At 41.3% G+C, this 18,296-nt stretch overlaps 1 protein-coding gene across 5 annotated transcripts in view; it reads left to right on the top strand.

Moving 5' to 3' along the window:
- Positions 1 to 18,296, top strand: part of pclob (piccolo presynaptic cytomatrix protein b) — a 71,706-nt gene that overhangs the window by 28,138 nt on the left and 25,272 nt on the right. For all 5 annotated transcript variants that reach the window (XM_015964637.3, XM_015964639.3, XM_070550690.1 and 2 more), the window contains exons 12-13: positions 10,013 to 10,903; positions 11,475 to 18,075. In XM_015964637.3, the coding sequence (XP_015820123.3) occupies positions 10,013 to 10,903; positions 11,475 to 18,075 (7,492 nt within the window). The remainder of the gene's footprint in view (positions 1 to 10,012; positions 10,904 to 11,474; positions 18,076 to 18,296) is intronic.

Genomic DNA, 18,296 nt, shown 5'->3' on the forward strand with positions numbered 1-18,296 from the left:
TTCGAGCTGACTGCTCACACTGTATGCGTGGAATGAACTACCGCAGCTAAAAATTAGCCAGTAGATGACGCAACACACTGGAATTACAAGCACGAATAAGAAAACCCCGGAGGTAAACATCAGGAAAACGAAAGACACGCGTTCGGTTCAGAGCAGAAAAGCGCTTGCATGCTCGCTGTTAACCGCAGTAATGCCCGTGAAAACAAGACGTTTCTCTTTGGCTCTTCTTGCCATCATGTGTGTCGATGAAAAGAAAAAGTTGTTTGTTTGTCGCTTCCACTTCCTTAAATTCCGCCCCTGCTTTGTGTTTGCGCATGCGCCGTGAGCGGCTCTGATACTTTTTGGGTCGCAGCTGCTCGCAGCGCCGCTTCAACAGTGCGATACCCTCACGAGGGACGAACAAAATATCAAACACGCCAGAAGTCCGTGCGAGCTCACGATTGCTTATCGGTAGCTGGTCACGTGGTGTTAATCGCCTCTCGTAACCCCTGTATACTACACGACGCTCAGCGCAAAACTCGCCCCGATCTTGTGGATTCTCGCACGAGTGGAAAATCGGCTCAAAAAAGTGAAAAAGTCGCAGAGTGTACGCCCGGCTTTAATCTAACAGCTGAAATATCTCCTCAGCCTTTATTAGATTTTACAGACGTTATTCATCAGTTGTCTATATCAAGTGATCGATTATCACTTGTAAGTCGCTTTGGACAAAAGTGTCTGCTAAATACATAAACATAAACATCACTAAATAAAAGAAAACCACTGTGTTCATGATCTAAAACATGCAGGAAACGTGCTGGAAGCGTGCTCAGAATCAGAATCAGAAGGGTTTTATTGCCATACATGCTAGAAATCAAAACATCTGGAAATTGCTGCAGTAGTTGGTGCAAAGAGAAAGATAGAAATAAGAGATAAGCAAATATGGGAAGTAAGATTATACGCTCGATAAAATTATAATATAAAGTGGCAATAATTAGAGAAACAGCTGTTTATACAAGACGGTGTAGGTACTAATTGGATGAGTCCAGGTACAAACACAACTCAGGGTCATGTGACTGAAACCAAGCAACTGGAGTGGGCCACCCTAGGATTGTCAATCATGAGAACAACAGAGGCAAAGAAATTGTTCTTGTGGCGAGAGGTCCTGGTCCAAATGAATCTGAGCCTCCTGCCGGATGGGAGCGAGTCAAAAAGACTGTGTCCAGGGTGACACGGGTCAGCTGTTATACCACCTGCATGCCTCAATGTCCTGTATGGAGGGCAGTTTGCTGTTAGATTAAGGTGTTGAAAAGACAAATGCACAGTGAGGAGATTGGTTTTGGTTCGACAAACAGACCCTAGGGGATGCTAAAAGCAAGCCAAAGATACCTAGTCTCCCTTTAACCTACGCTGTACAGTGCGGGTTTAGGCTGAGTGGTGCTCTTGAAAAGCTGCCTTTAGACAGTAAATTGGAAATTTTGATTCCAACAATTTAAATTGATTGTGTCCAGGAAGTTTAGTCAGGTGGTACGTGTTAACGTAAAATCCATGTGAATGTCATGATCCTATAGGAAGTCATTGGAAATAATTTCTCAAACCTGCTAATGTCTTTTGTAGCTTAAATTTGTTTATTGTTTATAGGGCACTCACTGAAGTAGTTAAAATGTTTCATCCCCAGGGTGTTATTGTGGTAAATAACCAAAGTGTAGTTCTGTTGTGACAATCCAGCCCCCCCCCCCCCCCCCCCCCACACACACACACACACACACCTTTTTTTTTTTCGCTCATGCAGAAAATCATAGAAAACACAGTGACCAAATATGGAAGTTGGCCTTATTCTGGTAAAATAATTTCCAAAATAAAATAACAAGAACAAGTTATATAAACATTTTTGAATATTATAGATGATTATAAGACACTTTAGAATAATCTAGCAAATTTTAAAACATATCACTGTAGACTAATACAAAATATATCACAATTATTAAAAACTAGTATATTTTTAGAAAACACAGTTTACTGTAGAATGTTTTTGAAAGTTATTGCACGATAGATACCAATTTGGATCAAATATAGACTATTCTATATAAATCTAATTTGAATATTTGCCTAAAAATCCTTTTCTTTCTCCTCTATCATCACTGATGGCAGGGTTGGCTGGCACAATAACTGTCCTCCTACATTGTCCATAAAAATCTTAGTTTAAAACTGCTAAATATATTCAACATTGTATTTGTTATTGTCAATTTTACCATGAATATTGTCTAAAAATCAACCAATTTTACCAAAAATATTCATAATTTATTTTACTTGTTCAGTATATATGTTCAGATATGGTAGGTTTTATTACCATGCTATGATTTTACCAACTTTGTTGAGTTTAACATTTACAGCACACATATTCTTATTTAGCACAACTAGTCAACCTTGTGGTGTGAGAGTTTCATAAACCTAGCATTGCTAGTTTTAGAGATCTGACTGTAAACACGAGAGACAGAGGAGCTTTCTGGCTTTGTAGACAAACCAATATTTGGCGCATTATAGAACTGCACTGATTGGTCGAATGGTGCCATGGTGCAAACAGTGACTAGTTTGATCTCTGATGATTGGTTGGGTGAAAGCCCATAATTTAAAAGTTCATATAAAGGCACACCGACATAATTTATGATGTGAGTGGAATTGTCTAAATAGATGTTGGCCCTATAAAGGGTTAAGGACATTCTCCTTACAAATTAAGGTTAAGGTTTACCTCACATAAGTGTTTTAAATCATTTTCTTTCACAGTGTTTCAACCATTTTTGTATCTGAGGAGGACGTGGCTTTCTGAGGGATGTTAGTAAATACTGTCACGTTGAGGGGATGGTTAGGACCCAAAGTGCAGATTACCCAGACAACAAGAGGCAGGACTTGGTATAAAGTAAAAATCCTTTATTTTGCAGGACGAACAAAAATAAATCCAAAGGCAGCGAGCCAAAAGTCCAAAAATCCAAAAACCCTGGTAACAAGAACAAAAGCTCACTTAGAGCACAAAGTCCAAAAGTCCTGGAACTCAGGACACCGTAAGCTCACGTGGAGCACCAAAACCTGGAGACATAAGCTCACATAGAGCACGAAACAACGCTGACAAACATACAATGGACCAACACAGAACAGAGACAAGACAGGGCTTAAATACACAGGGAGGAGTAATTATGGAAACAGGCAGCAGGTGTGTGGAGTGAGGGTTGGAGGGAAGACAGGTGAATATAATTATCTAAATGGGGGAAACAGAACCAGAGGAGGGCAAATAAACCTAAAACTCAAAAACACAAAACTAAACCTAAAGACTGAGGGCAGGACTCTCTCTCTCTCTCTCTCTCTCTCTCACACACACACACACACACACACACACACACACACACACACACACACACACACACACACACTGAGCTGGGGATGACTGAATGATCTGAAGAGGGAAACCTAGCGGGCTGGAGTTCTAGGGGCAAACGGGGAAAACCAGGAGACACATGAGGAAGACGCAGACATGACACATGAGGGCACTAGAAGACACAAAAGGAGCACCTAGAGACGAATGGAGGACACAAGGAGACACAAGAGGGGAGACGCAGACACAGACCATGACAAATGCCCAGAAACTTGACAAGTTCTGATTGGCCAAACTTGGCCAGAAATCCTAACAAAGTAGTTTAATAAAACAAGAATTACCTTCCGAGTAATTCAGTTTCTAGCGGAGTTCCGAACCGGACAATTCAGAACAAGCATCCTTGAGACAACTCTTTTGACATACAGTCAAAAACCTGTTTGAAGGCTGCAAGCTGACACAGCCAGACGGCTCCCCAAGAGCCACATCCACTTTGGAGGCAAACAAGCATTCCAGCTACTGTTGTGACCTGGAGACATCTCAAGACTGGAAGGGTCGTGTTAGAGTTAATCTACGAAATCCCAGTGCCGTGAGGTCCACCCGATTTCTGACAGTCCGGATCAGCTGGGGGTCTCCGCCCGAGTTAATAGACACAACAGACTGTGTCTGATGCTGTTTTATTAATAATCAACTATCTAGTTTATAGCAGACAACAAATTGTTGGAGACCCAGATTTCACAATTTCTTTCAGATACAAAGTTTCTGATAAACATGTAGCTAACACCACACCACCTCACACATCTCACTGCATATCCACTCCATCACATCTCATTATTTATATCTTGTCACGTATAATCATCAGTTTAGAAATTAATAAAATTCCTTTTTAACTATATACCTGACTGTGTCTGAATTAATACAAAGTGTGTTTATAGTCCCAGAACAAGTAAAAGTAACTATAATCTTCTGATTAAACTTGAAAGATCAATCAGGTTGATATTTCATATTTGTATGGAATTATCACACCTTATTGGTCATAAATAATTTGCAGTCGTCATGCTATAAAGTGTAACCGCTACACATGTGACCCAACTGTCTACTTGTCATTACTTGTTCAACATTTAGTTTGCTCCAGTCTGCATGCTTCTTCACTTAGTTTTGCTTAAAACACATCAAATTTAAAGCCATCATGTCCGTGTTGCATTATACACCATTTCCTTCTCTGTCCTATGTGCTGTTGTAGTAAGATAATGCCATAATTATATGAGAGATTGTGGTGTTTTACTATATATCCATATCAGGTCTTCTCAGTAGCTGGAAAAAGAATTCAAGGTTATTATGACTTTGGCAATGATAATGAAATATAAAGCTTATGAATAAATACACTGAATATATACAAGAGCTGATCTCATTTTTTAAATTACATCTAAATTGAGTTTTCCTCTTTTCCTTTGCTATTATCAAGGAGAACATCTGACAGTTTGGATTTTAATCTAAAAAATTAATTCATGTTTAAAAAAAAAGACATTTCCATTTGGCTTCAAAGCTACATTCAACGGTGTTTCAAATCATTCCTAGAGCTGTAAAATTGGTGTCGGTGTGCATAGTCTGCCTCTGAAAAGGCCTTGGTGCTGCTTCTGTAGAAAACAAATTACACATAGTAAGAGCTGGAATTTAATAGTACTGGTTTGTATTGTGAATGGCCATTGCTGTTACTTGATTTTACTGGTTGCCTACATGGGCAACCGGATCATTTTTCGTGTTAGTTGTAATTAAATCCTGTGGTTGTGAGAGCTGCAGAGCTGGAGAATAAGCAGAACCAGGGATGTATGTGGAATAAATTAAAAATAGATGTTAAAGCAAACATGCACAGACCTATAGAGACTTGCAGTTTTTTTAGATTGCTAAAACGCGTTTTTCAAAACTGTACGTTTCTTTCAAAACTGCACACACAAAACCCCAAACATAACTATGGCGTTTAAAGCGTGCCACAACCCGTGCACGCGCATTGGGTCCACAGCGTGCGTGTGAACGGGACTCGCGAGCGCAAATATACATGGCAGCGCGCGTGTGAACGGGACTCGCGAGCGGAAATATACATGGCGAGAGGTCATTTGTGCACTGAGAGGGAGCAAACTGTGTCTGTGAGCGCACAAGGATGTGCACAAGTGACAAACCTGCGTGCGCGCGTTGTCAACGAGCACACGGCGGAGGAAAACGTGCGCGCGCGGCAGCCTCTGTGCGCGCTCGGCAGCCTCTGTGCGCGCTCGGTTTCTGACTCCTGCTCGCTCGGCTGTAAGGGCTTTTGGCACTCTGGAGGCGTGGCCTGTGGCAGATCTTCTCTGTCCTCTGATTGGTTAGTTTACCCCGCACTGTATCCTCTATCTATATAAAAAAGTCTGACATTCAGTAGCTGCTGGCATAGCTCAGCTGGGAGAGCGGCTGACTCTCGCCCCGGAGGATCCAGGTTTGAGTCCGGGCAAGGAAAATGCAGTAGATGTCATGTTAGTTTTTCTTAATTTCAGGTATTTTACAGTTGTGACCGTTCAACTGTCATTAAACGTCCGAATGTTTGCTGGGCAGTGTTTTAAAAAGTGCACATAAGCTAGATGGTTTTAACCATATAAAATTACATTTTTTGTGATACTGGAAAAATACATACTGAAATAAAACTACTGATTGAAAACTTTATGACTGTGGTTGTACAATATATGACTCACTAATACACTGCAAACTCCCTTAGAGTGGGGCTTCCAGAGAGAGAGAGAGAGAGAGAGAGAGAGAGAGAGAGAGAGAGAGAGAGAGAGAGAGAGAGAGAGAGAGAGAGAGAGAGAGAGAGAGAGAGAGAGAGAGAGAGAGAGAGAGAGAGAGAGAGAGAGAGAGAGAGAGAGAGAGAGAAAAAAGTTCTTGCCTCATTAATGAATTGTTTATTTTTTTCAGTATTTAATTGACAAATTATCCTTTCAAATAATTAATTGATGAGTTACATAATTGTCCATTTAGAATTGTTGAATGGACTGAGTCAAGTTTGGTGCACTTTATATATTTCAAAACATGTTTTTTTTATTTTAATGATGCATATAAATAATTTAAATGTTAATTTAATGAAATATTTCTATTTTTTCATTACCTCACCCTTGTTTTGACAAAAACGGGCCCTTGCTGGATAATATCATGGAGAAACTATTTGTTCACAGTACATGGCTCAGTGAGGATCTGTGTACCAAAGGAGGAGGAGATACTCAGAAATCTTTCTGCAGATTGTTACAACCCAGACTGGAAGTGGTGGGCTGTAATAAGAAAGGAGACCAAACAGAGGAGTGGGGGTTCAACAACTGATTTATTTAACAAAAGTAAGGATTTACTAAAGCAAGTTAGTGAACAGAAAATGGCCCCCCCAACCCCCAGCCCCACCCCCCCAAGCATAATCATGGGGCATCATGCCGCCGGTCTCTGTCTGGCCAGAGGGCCTCATCAACATCACAGGCAATGTCCTCCTGGTCCAAAAAGCTCTGGAAGTACCGCCTCGAGTGCCTCATGATGCCCTGACAGGCCTCAAAGGCCGTATCTCTACAAGCCTCCTCCATGGCTTGAAGCAGTGGGACCCTGCTCTGTGGGTTCCTTTCGTACACTTTCCACCTCCAGGCTGAGAAAATCTCCTCAGTGGGATTGAGGAAGAGGGAATAAGGTGGAAGGTATAAAATGGAAAACCGTGGGTGGTCCTGAAACCACTCTCCCTTAGAGATTGGGTGAGAAGCTCAGTCATCCAGAAGGAACTCGGGGTACACCCGCTGCTTCTCCACATCGAGGGGGGCTAATTGAGGTGGCTTGGGCATCTAGTTAGGATGTCTGCTGGATGCTTCCCTGGTGAGGATTTCCAGGCATGTCCAACCAGGAGAAGAATTAAAGTAAGACCCAGGACGCATTCGAGGAACTATGTTTCTCGGCTGGCCAGGGAACACCTTGGGATTTCCCCGGAAGAGCTGGCACAAGTGGCTGGGGAGAGGGAATTCTGGGCCTCCCTGCTGAGGTGCCCCCCCCCCCCACACACACAGAAAGGAAATAAAATCTAATTTTTCATCCCATTGCACCTGGATAGAATTGTGCTTTTGTGGAGAACATTATTACATTCAATCATATACAAAATAATCATTTGAAAGTGTTAATGCAGCTAGTCTGAAAATACAAACATGATAGAAACCAGGTTAAATTTTCATAATAGGCTCACTATAAGAGCTCACTTACTCAGCTCTAGAAAGAACTGTTTGAAATTTCCTATTTTCATGCATCCTGTACCAGTGCTAATCTCAACAAAACATGTGAAATAACACATTCACTAAAAAGTGCATTACAGATTAGATGCACCTGTATTTTTGCTATGGTGCCCTTTTGATGAATACATTTAGGTTCGTTTATCTTTGTTACAAAGGAATTAGAAGTTCATAGTGTTTAACAGCATTAGTGTGGATGGTGGTCCCCCCCCTGTTCTGTATCAGAACAGCTCTTGCTGGCTCTGCAGAGACAAGCGCATTGCTGTGATTTGGTCTGCTGGGTTGCTAGTACAGACATCCTGCTTTAGCTGTTCAAAGCCTTTGCCTTCTCTTCTTCAGCTGCCTGGTAATGGCACATAGGTTTAACAGGAAATGTCTACAGGGCACTACATGAAAATATCATTTATTAGAAAATGTGATTAGCTCCTCTGCAAGGTAAGCATTTTACTGCTATCTATCTAGGTGGTGTATGGGGTTTTTCTACATGAGTAGGAATGTTATTATTAAACCATCACAGACCATTAATGAGAGTTATAGTTATGACATATGTCATAGATGTTTTGCTCTTTTGGATTTCATTGTGTTGGCTGGTAATTTTTTTTCTGCTTCAGTTGTAGAAACAATTTGTTCATCATCACAATACAGCATCTATAAGCTTTTTATAAAATTAGTCTCTTGTGTCTTATTTTGATGGACATTGTTAAGCAATAATTATTCTTCATACAATTTTAACAGGTTGACCTAGTTTGAAAACAAATTGTGTCCCCAGGCATAAAACAAATAATACCACAAAATCTATTTGAATACAAAAGTTGTATTTTCTTTTGTTTTTTATTAAAAGCTGTGTTTATATTTTTTATTTGCTCTTGAGCTTTGAGTTTTATGAAGGTTTTGCAGATTTGTTTTTGTTTACCATTTAAATCTCTGTAAACAAAAACATAATAATGGTAAATGGTAAACAGCCTGTATTTGATATAGCACCTTCTAGAGTCCTAGAACCCCCCAAGGCGCTTTACAACACAATCAGTCATTCACCCATTCACACACACATTCACACACTGGTGGGGATGAGCTACAATGTAGCCACAGCTGCCCTGGGGCGCACTGACAGAGGCGAGGCTGCCGAGCACTGGCGCCACCAGTCCCTCCGACCACCAAGGCAGGCAACGTGGGTTAAGTGTCTTGCCCAAGGACACAACGACAGCGACAGACTGAGCGGGACTCGAACCAGCAACCCTCCGATTACAGGGCGAGCACTTAGCTCCTGTGCCACCGTCGCCCCACAATTATAATAACATTAACATATGTGTTGTACTTCCATTTAAATGAAAAGTAATGAAACGTGTTTCAACCTCGTCAGTCACGTAATTTGAGATTTATCAGCTTGTAAATGTTCGTAATTAGCATGACTACAAACCAGACATTGACACGTCAAATATGATGTCACCACATAATCTCCTCTCCCCTAACATAGCTGCTACTTTCCACATGGCCATGTTTATGGGGGTTCTTTCCTTCAAGAAAAGATTTGTGGTTTGTCGAACTTAGAACTAGATATCTAAAAAAAAAATCTATCTATCTAAAACTTACAGCCATTTTCCCTTTGTTTTTCTCCATGTCTGGTTGAATGACATCACTTTCATGATACGCATTTATAGTCCTGGACTTATTTTCACACAAAACTTAAAATAACGTCTCCCCCGTTCAAAAGTATTCACTTTCTTGGTATCAAAATACATCTCATGGACATTGTATGTGAAATTCATGGCACAAATCAAGCACAATTATAAAATATCATTTTAGCCCCATTTACTTGCATTCAGTTTTTTGTTCTTCCGGGGACCCATGGTCCCGAAGTAGATGTGCGTGCCTTCCTTTTTCTTTCTCCAACATAATAAAAATGTTGAGATGTGGAAAAGCAAAATCTCATTCAAATACTATACCCTTCATTAAATTATCAACTGCCAACATACCGTGTCGTATGTAGTTTAAAGGCAGCTGCTTTTACACTTTTCTTTGATGGAAGTACTTTGTGAGTCAGAGCTGCTTGTATTGATAATGGATGAGATCTGTACAGCATTTTTTGTATGCACCTAAAGCACTTTCCATTGTTCACACACACACACACACACACACACACACACACACACACACACACACACACACACACACACACACACACACACACACACACACACACACACACACACACACACACACACACACACACACACACTGCTGGTGATAGCAAACTACAACATAGCCTCAGCTGTCCTGGAGCAGTCTTTTGGCATGTCATATGCATCAACTGAAAATAAATCAGAAATTATAATGTCTATTTTCTCATTCTGTATACATTGCATTTACTAATTTCATGTTTGTTTGTTTTTTTCGTTCACAGAAGGAATGGCTGTGTTTGAACTGCCAGACTCACAGAGCATTGTCAGGGCACCTTGGAGACTCAGGAAAAATGCCTCAACTTACACAAGTGTCTGCCAAGCCAAAGGCTCAGGCTACACCTGCAACCTCTGTAACAGAGCCAAAAACTGCACCTACAAAATCAGGGCCTAAAACTGGAGTTACAAAGCCAGAGCCCACACCTCCCCAAACTAGGGCAGTGGAATCAACTCTGATCACAAAACCAAATGGAGAATCCATCAAGATTGAAGTTAAAGGTTCCTTGCCTTCCACACAAAGTGAACTGGAAGCATATCAAACATCAATCACAACTATCTCACCTTCTTCTGCAGAAAAACAACCTATTACGTCTGCCGTAGAACCTTTAGTACCAGCAGCTGAGTTACCAAATGCTAAAGTCCTTAACATTACACTTGTAAAAAGCAAAGATGAAACCGAAAGAACAGATTACAGTGTGAAAGAATTGCCCAAATCAAAAGAGGCTAAAGCGGACCTTATAGAGGGTGAAGTAGTTGTAGGCACACCTTCCTCTGTTTTAAAGTCAGAGCCAGAAGGTGTCCCTGTGGTTTCTACTGCTACTGAGGTTGTGGGGGCTGATGTTTTTCAACAGAATGGAGCAAAGCCAGAGTCATCTGTTCCAGAGAGTGTAACTACAGAAGTCAAACCTAATGAACAAATCAAACCAACTAAACAAGAACATTCTTTACAGCAAGATAAATCACCTCAAAAATCCAAACAACTGCAACTGGGAGTGGAAGAAGAGCCAGCCATGACAGCTAAGAGCAAGGGACTGGATGAGAGAGCTGGAAAGATTTCTGACATGATCTCGTCTCAGAAGTTAAAACCAGAATCTACAGAGATGAAAATTACACAAGTAAGAATTGACTGTATTTTATTTATTTATTTATTTATTTATTTATTTATTTATTTATTTATTTATTTATTTATTTATTTATTTATTTACTTATTTATTTATTTTGCAGGATCTTAGTTGTTTGCAGCTAATTATTTGATCCAGGAGCCATTGCTGTGGCCATGTTGGAACGCTGTGTAACATCTTGGTCTAAATCAGACTTTTTAAAAGCTCATTTAGATTTTACATTTGTCATTTGAAATGTGTTTCTATTAGAGATGTTACATTCACAAACGAACAAAAATTTTTTGGAAGGGTTTTCAAAGTGAACGATGAGAGCAGAGTCCTTGTCAATCATTTGGGCGAAATTATCACAATACTGGTTAACTAAGCATGCATTTTGTTAACACAAAGACACAAGTGTTTTTTTTATGGGCGTTAAAGTATCTACCTTACAACTACACTCTTAATTTTTAATTAATATTTCAAGCCGAAGTAAGCTCTTTTTTAAAATGTGCTGGCCTTTTACATATGCAACTTTTACTTTGTTTACAATCACTGCCTAACAAATTGTTTCTTCTCACATTTTCAGGAGAAAAATGAAAGGGAGGAAGTGGCTGTGGACAAAGAAAAAACGTCTCCAACTAATGAGGAAGTTGAAAAAGAATCTATGGATCCCCATATGACAACTAATGAACAAAAAATCAGGACAGATGAGTCTGATGAAGATCAACCACAGATTTTACCTGTTCTTCAGGAAGTGAGTGAGTGGCAAGCAAGTGATGCAAGCAAAAATGAAATAACTACAGATCAAATGATGCCAGTGAAGGAGGAAGCTAAATCAGAAAGAAGACGCCTAAGTTTACAAGCAGTGGAGGAGAGCAGCGAAAGCGAGCCCACATCGTCCTCATCCCCAAAAGTTCAAAGGAAGATTCTAAAGGTTGGCCCCATTTTGTCGAGCAGTGATGAACTCAAAACAGAAAGTGGTGATTCCTCAGTTGAAGATGATGAGTTTCTCCGAAAGCAGATTTTGGGTATGGGTGATGAAAAAGGAATGTCCATATCTGAAGATGAGAAAGATAACAAGTTGTCAGATGAAGGCACATTCAAAGATGTTACACTTGATAATGCTTCTGTGACCGCCAAATCTCAATCTATAAAAACAGACACAGACAGTAAAGATATTGCCACTCTTCAAAATGTTCCTGAAAAAATGCCCAAGACTATCAAAAAGGCTTTTCCTGTTATGAGGCAAAGACAAAGTACTGATGAAGAAGTAGAGAGCATCACAGAATCCTTGTCAAAGGGTTCATCAAGTGTTCAGGCATCCAGCATAACTCCAGGATCCTCACCAACATCAGCCTCGTCTTTGGAGGAGGACAGTGATAGCAGTCCTCATCACAAAAAAGTTAAGGGGGACAAACAGCATCGCAAAAGTAGGCACAGACAGCCAACCCAGCCTCTACCCACCATTGAGAACTCATCTGAGGAAGAAAATTTGTCACAGGACAAACATGAGTATCCTACTGGAAATGCATCCTCCACTGAACACTTGCATCAAATGACTGTAATTGATGAAATCCATAGAACATCTGGCTCAGAGTACTCTGTCAGTATGGAATCAGAACCAGAATTCAAAACAGCTGTACAGAGAGGACGCAAGCCTTCAGCCACTGTTATACCTTACACCCCTTCTGATCAATTTCAAGGAAAAGACATAATGACAAGATCACTGAAAAGTGCAGAAGAAGCATACGAGGACATTCTTCAGAAAGCTAAAGCTATTCCAGGAGAAAGTCCCCCTGATATTGAACCACTTTATGGAGGAATGACAATAGAGGACTATCTTTATGAATCTTTGGTGGAAGAGCCTGAAATTAAGTTAAGTGAATCTCAAGAAGAGCAAGCCCAAAATGACACCAATGACTCTCAAGTTCACCAAATACTTAGGTCCCCAGAGGAAGTTTATGAGGAAATGATGCAGAAAAAGAGAGAGCTGATGATAATAGAACAGGAGTTTCAGCAGGCCCAGACTGCAGTGGAAACTTCGTCATCTGGATCTTCTGAATATAGGCCTTCTTCAGAGGCTGAAACATGTGTGGTAACTATATCAAAAGAAGAAACATATACCACTGAAGACAGTGATATGCCTCATCCTGAAATGGAGACTTTAAGTGAACTACCATCAAAGAAAAAGAAACGTCCAGCTCCTCCACGTCCTTCTGAACCTCCCAAGTGGTCTGTGGTAACTGTTGTTCCAACTACTTCCAGTGGATCTGTAAGTTTTGTTAGGCCTATGGTTCCTCAAGATCCTGCACTAAGAAAGGCTTTATTCCCTATACCAGACCTTAAGATTACCCAGTGTTCATCTGGCGAGGAAGAGGATGACAGTCTTGCAGAAGAATATGCCATAGGAATTTCCTCTGATATTACCCCTAGTGATGATTCTGAAACTAAGGACGATTTGTCCATAAGTCCACCATTATCTGAAACCTCTGAGATGGAGCCTATAAGTGTTGTTTGTGAAATACCGGAGCCAAAACCAATTCCAACTCCAATATCAGCCCCAGAGCTAACTACTACTCCTTCCCCTGTATCACCAGTTTCACCTCCAACTTCACCAGCCACTCCAGATTCTAGTTTGGCTTCTAATGCAACGTCTTCATCATCCTATCAGCCACAAACACCACTTTCATCAGATTCAACCCCACTGTCTACACCAACTCCTCCCATGCCATTCAGAGACCAGTTGCTTTCATATTCCTCTGTGCAATTGCCTGTCACAGCTGCATCTGATCAATCTAGTGAAACTTCAATCACTTCTCTAGCTTCCACCACTGTTACAGTTACTATACCAGATCTGGTCTCTGATCCATCCAAAATCCAACCACCTGAAGAACTTAAAGGTAAAACTTTCACAACTGGAGGTCCAACTCTACCCCTATTTAAGACATCTACTGATGTACCTATTGTGGTCCCAATGCCAGACTTGGTATCATCTCCATCTCAAGTACCTCTTAAAGCTTCCAGTGTTTTACAAGTCTCAGCACCAAGCCCAGCACCTGTTGTTGTCTCAGCTCAGTCTGCTGCACAAGTCACAGCTACACCAATTGTTGTCACAACTCAAGCTTCTTCCTTCTCCACTACATTGGTATCATGTTCTGAACCAGTCATAATTCAGATGCCTGATCTGGTTTCAACTACTGCCCCAAATGCTGCTCAAACCCCAAAACCAATTTCAGCTTTCATAACTACCCCAGCTCAAGCCCAAGCTAAAGTGGTGCATTCAGTCCCTGTACAATCAGCAGTTCCATTCATGATGCCAGTGGTAGTCCCAGTTCAGACTCAGACAGAACAGGGACCTCCACCAACTCCAGCATCAACAACTGTTATCAAAAAGAAGACCCCCCCTCCCCCTCCCCCACGTTCTACTTCTGTGTCATTACCTGAGATTGCCAAAGTGATACCTGTCGTAAAGACAGTTGATGTTACGCCGACTACATCGGCTAATGGAATTACAATAGCTGCCCAGTCAATGCAATCTGTAGTTGTGGACATACAGCCACGAATGGAAAACATTCAATCAGATAGTGCATCAGTACCTCAAGTAGTTGCTCCAACCAGACAAGGACATGTAGTAATCATTGTACCAAGTGTGGAAAACATTGCTGCTCATGCACATAGTAGTCAAATATATACACATCCTGTCTCAGAAAGGCCCAGTGTAGATATTGTCCCAGTATCTCCCAAGGTGTCAGCTGTGCAAGAACTTTCAGGACCACCTGTATCACCAAAGTCTTCTGTTGGGGCCAAAGTTATGCCTATTATGTCTGTGGCTGATTCAACACGATCTCTTCCTTCTACCTTATCCAGGTCAGCTGTTCACCCACATTCATCAGTTCCTTCTTTAGTAACAAATGCTACACCAGTAATGGCACCAGTCTCTGTAACAATCTCTGGTTCTTGTCAAGCCACCAAGCCTCCGCCACCCATACCACCTAAACCTGTTTCGATTCCAGCTGGACTTGTTTTCAGTCACAAGCCCGGTGAGCATGTCAAGCCACCTCCTCCTCCTGTAGCACCCAAGGCAGCAACATTACCAAGGATGAAGGATCCTCCAAAGGCTCTGTCACTTAGCCTTACACGAACTGTGGAATCTAAATTGGGAGTAACATCTCCAAAGTCACCTTTGTCTCCTAGACATACCAAATGTTTACAAACATATGTGGTGATAACTCTTCCATCTGAGCCTGGCTCTCCAACTGAGGCAATAACAGTCCAAGCACCTGTGAGACAATGGTCCATCCCATCTTCAAAGGTAGCAGGGATACGGACAACACAAATAGAGCAGAAAACATCTGCTGAGGTTTTTTCAACACAGGCTACAGTTAGAAGAGCCTCTGTTCCCACTTTAAAGCATCCATCTCCAACTACTATGACCTCACCTGTGGCAGTGGAGCCAGTGGCCCTCTCTGAGGTAGCAAAAGCAACTAAGCAAGCAGGAGAAGAAGCATTGCCCTCTGCTGTGGCTGATATTACAGTTTCACCAGATCAGAACATGTTCATCCAGGCACACACTGTAGTTCCTCCAATCAAGAAATCATATGTGGAACAATTGATTGTTCAGCCACTGCCACCTCCACAAACTCAGTCAGCAGTCATCACAATGCTCCCAGAAGAGAACATTTGCATTCAACCTCTTACAAACCTACCAGCAACTATAGGACAGACAACATCATCTATTCCTCAACAACCAGGGATTGTTGCAGGAGATGAAATGATTCCTCCAAAATGTTTAGTTGCAGAATTGTCTCCTCAGGCATATAAACCAATTACACTTGTGCAACAAGAGTATTTGACAGAAATTGTAACAGTACCATCACAGCCTAAGTTACAGTTAGAAGAAGTAGTTGTCCAAGGTGGACCAAGAAACGTGCTCGCAACTGTTCTTGACCAACAAACTCCGTCACAAAAAGAATTGCTACAGGAAGATTTGAATTTACCAACTCATGTCTTTGTCACAGAAACAGTTCAGAAAATGTCACCAGTTTCAGAAAAGGCAGCTCAAGGGCCTCTAACAATATCTCAAGTAGTAATTCCCTCAGAAGAACCAGAACTGCATCCAGGCTATGCAGATACGCAAGCCTTTTCTCAATCATCATTAGCAGCACAAAGTGTTCAGGGTTTTGAAATGCCCTTAGCAATGGAGCAGCTAACAACACAACAAGCTAATCTTGAGCATGAAGGAGTGACTCTCCCTATGAATCTTGATTATCCCAAAGAAATGTTTACAAAGGAAACTGAGAATAGAATGCCAGAGGTGGCAGTGGTTTCCCCAGTCCCTCATCTTCACACTAAAGTAAATGGAATTACACCTCAGATATTCCCAAGCTCTACAGTTCCAGAAATGGTAACTCATGCAACTTCTGAAGCTCCCTCCACTTTTGTGATAGAAGATACACACCCAGATGTTACTTTTAATCCCTATCTTACGGATCAAAGACAAGTTTCAATACCCCCAATCATACAACACCAAGCAATGCCAGAGAGTCTAGTCATCTCAAAAGAAGAGGCTCCTTTTAGAACTTCCTTGCCATCCGCAGAACAACCGCCATACACAACAAGTGATATATTGACATATCCAGAGTATGAAACATCTCCACAAGTGGTTACTACTGAGGCCTTTGCTGCTACTAGAAGAGAATCTTTAACTATGCAGCAACAGTTACCCTTTGCACAAATATTGAAAGTAGCAGCAGAAAAAGATGTTCCTATGAATGACTATGCAGCTCAAATCCCCTACAGGACTGATTCAATTCCATCAGTGGAACACCAACCACAGATTTTAACTTATTCATCAGAATACGACCATCCTCTGGAGATAATAACTACTGAGGCATACACCAGGAGAACCTCAATTCCCTCTGCACAGGATGTTCCACAAGTTGTATCTGGTGTAACTCCAGTCACTATCACTAAAATTCAGCAAGAAACTATAGAAAGCCAAGAGATAAGAGGACCAGAAAAAGTGGTTTCTAGTATGAGTCACATGTATTCTTCTTCAATTTCCACCTCTGGCCAGCCTTCCGAAAGTCTGCCCAGCTTAGTTACTCAGGTAGTCACCACTGAAGTTCAAAGGACAACTGTTTCTGTAGTCCATGAGAGACTTCCACAAGTCCCTTCACAAAGTATAGCCATCACTATACAACCAGACATAGCAAAAGTCCAACCTCTGCCCAAACAGAATGGTAAGGTAATATATCCAGTGGATGTCATTGATTTGCGTACTCTGAAGTCTGGCATAAAGATGACAGAGCAAGGGATGGACCTTACTCCACCTGAATCATGTCGCCAGTCTTTTTCAAGTGACTCTAGTGGACGTCAAATCACTGCAGTGCAGCCTGAGATAGTAAATCTTAGTGCAGAACTCACTCCTACAACAACATTATCTGTTGTAACAGACAGCATCACAATCGTCACATGCTCAGCAACCATTGCTTCTTATAACAACACCCCAGCAGAAAAACCACTTGATTTGCAGGGCCCTGTTGCTTCATTGCCTTTGCCTCTCACTACAAGCAAATCATTTGAACCACTTGCACAAATTGTATACAGACCTGTACGGGCCCAGTCTGCACTAAATGCTGTAGCACCTTCAGCTCAAGACATACCCATTAATCTCTCATATGAAGCTATTGTCTCTTCTGTAGGAAAACAGCAAATGGCTTCAACACCAACAATTCTCAGCTGTCTAAGTCCTATTGTTTCCCTCGAGGCTACAGGAGCCATGGACTTGTCAAACTACAAGCCAGTAAGAGCTATGGTAACTTTGTCTGCCACAAGCCCAGGAGTTGTGTCTTCTGTTGTAGAGGATGATGGAATTCCAATAGACCTCACCGCTGGTAGAAGGAGCATCTGCTGTGATGTAATTTACAAGCTACCATTTACAGGAAGCTGCAGAACACAGCCTCCAGTTACAACCCAGCCTGACCACCAGTTTGGACACATGGATGAGCATGATCATTATGATATTGCTGGACTGTATAGTATAAAAGGCCCTAATGGGATCAAAGCCTCAGTGTCAGAGACTAGTCTGACAGAAGAAAGACTGTCCCCATATGATCTCAAAACGGACTACCTTGGTGGGCCTTCAGATCATGCTATAGACCTAACCTCTTCTAAACTTTCAGCTGGTGAGTGTGTAAATGTATCTGTATATGATCACTTTGGTGTGCATATATTTGATTTTAAACTTTTATCTAATAATTTTGATTTAGTCTTACTGTGTGGCTGCTTTATCTTTAAATTATACATTTTGTTTAATGTTCATTTTGTTTTAGTATTCATGCGTAATTGTCTTGAATAACGGCTGCCTTTTTGCTTTTTTTTCCTTTACACAGATGCATGCGTGTGC

Source organism: Nothobranchius furzeri, chromosome 4, assembly GCF_043380555.1.
Source record: "Nothobranchius furzeri strain GRZ-AD chromosome 4, NfurGRZ-RIMD1, whole genome shotgun sequence".
NCBI classification, from domain to species: domain Eukaryota; kingdom Metazoa; phylum Chordata; class Actinopteri; order Cyprinodontiformes; family Nothobranchiidae; genus Nothobranchius; species Nothobranchius furzeri.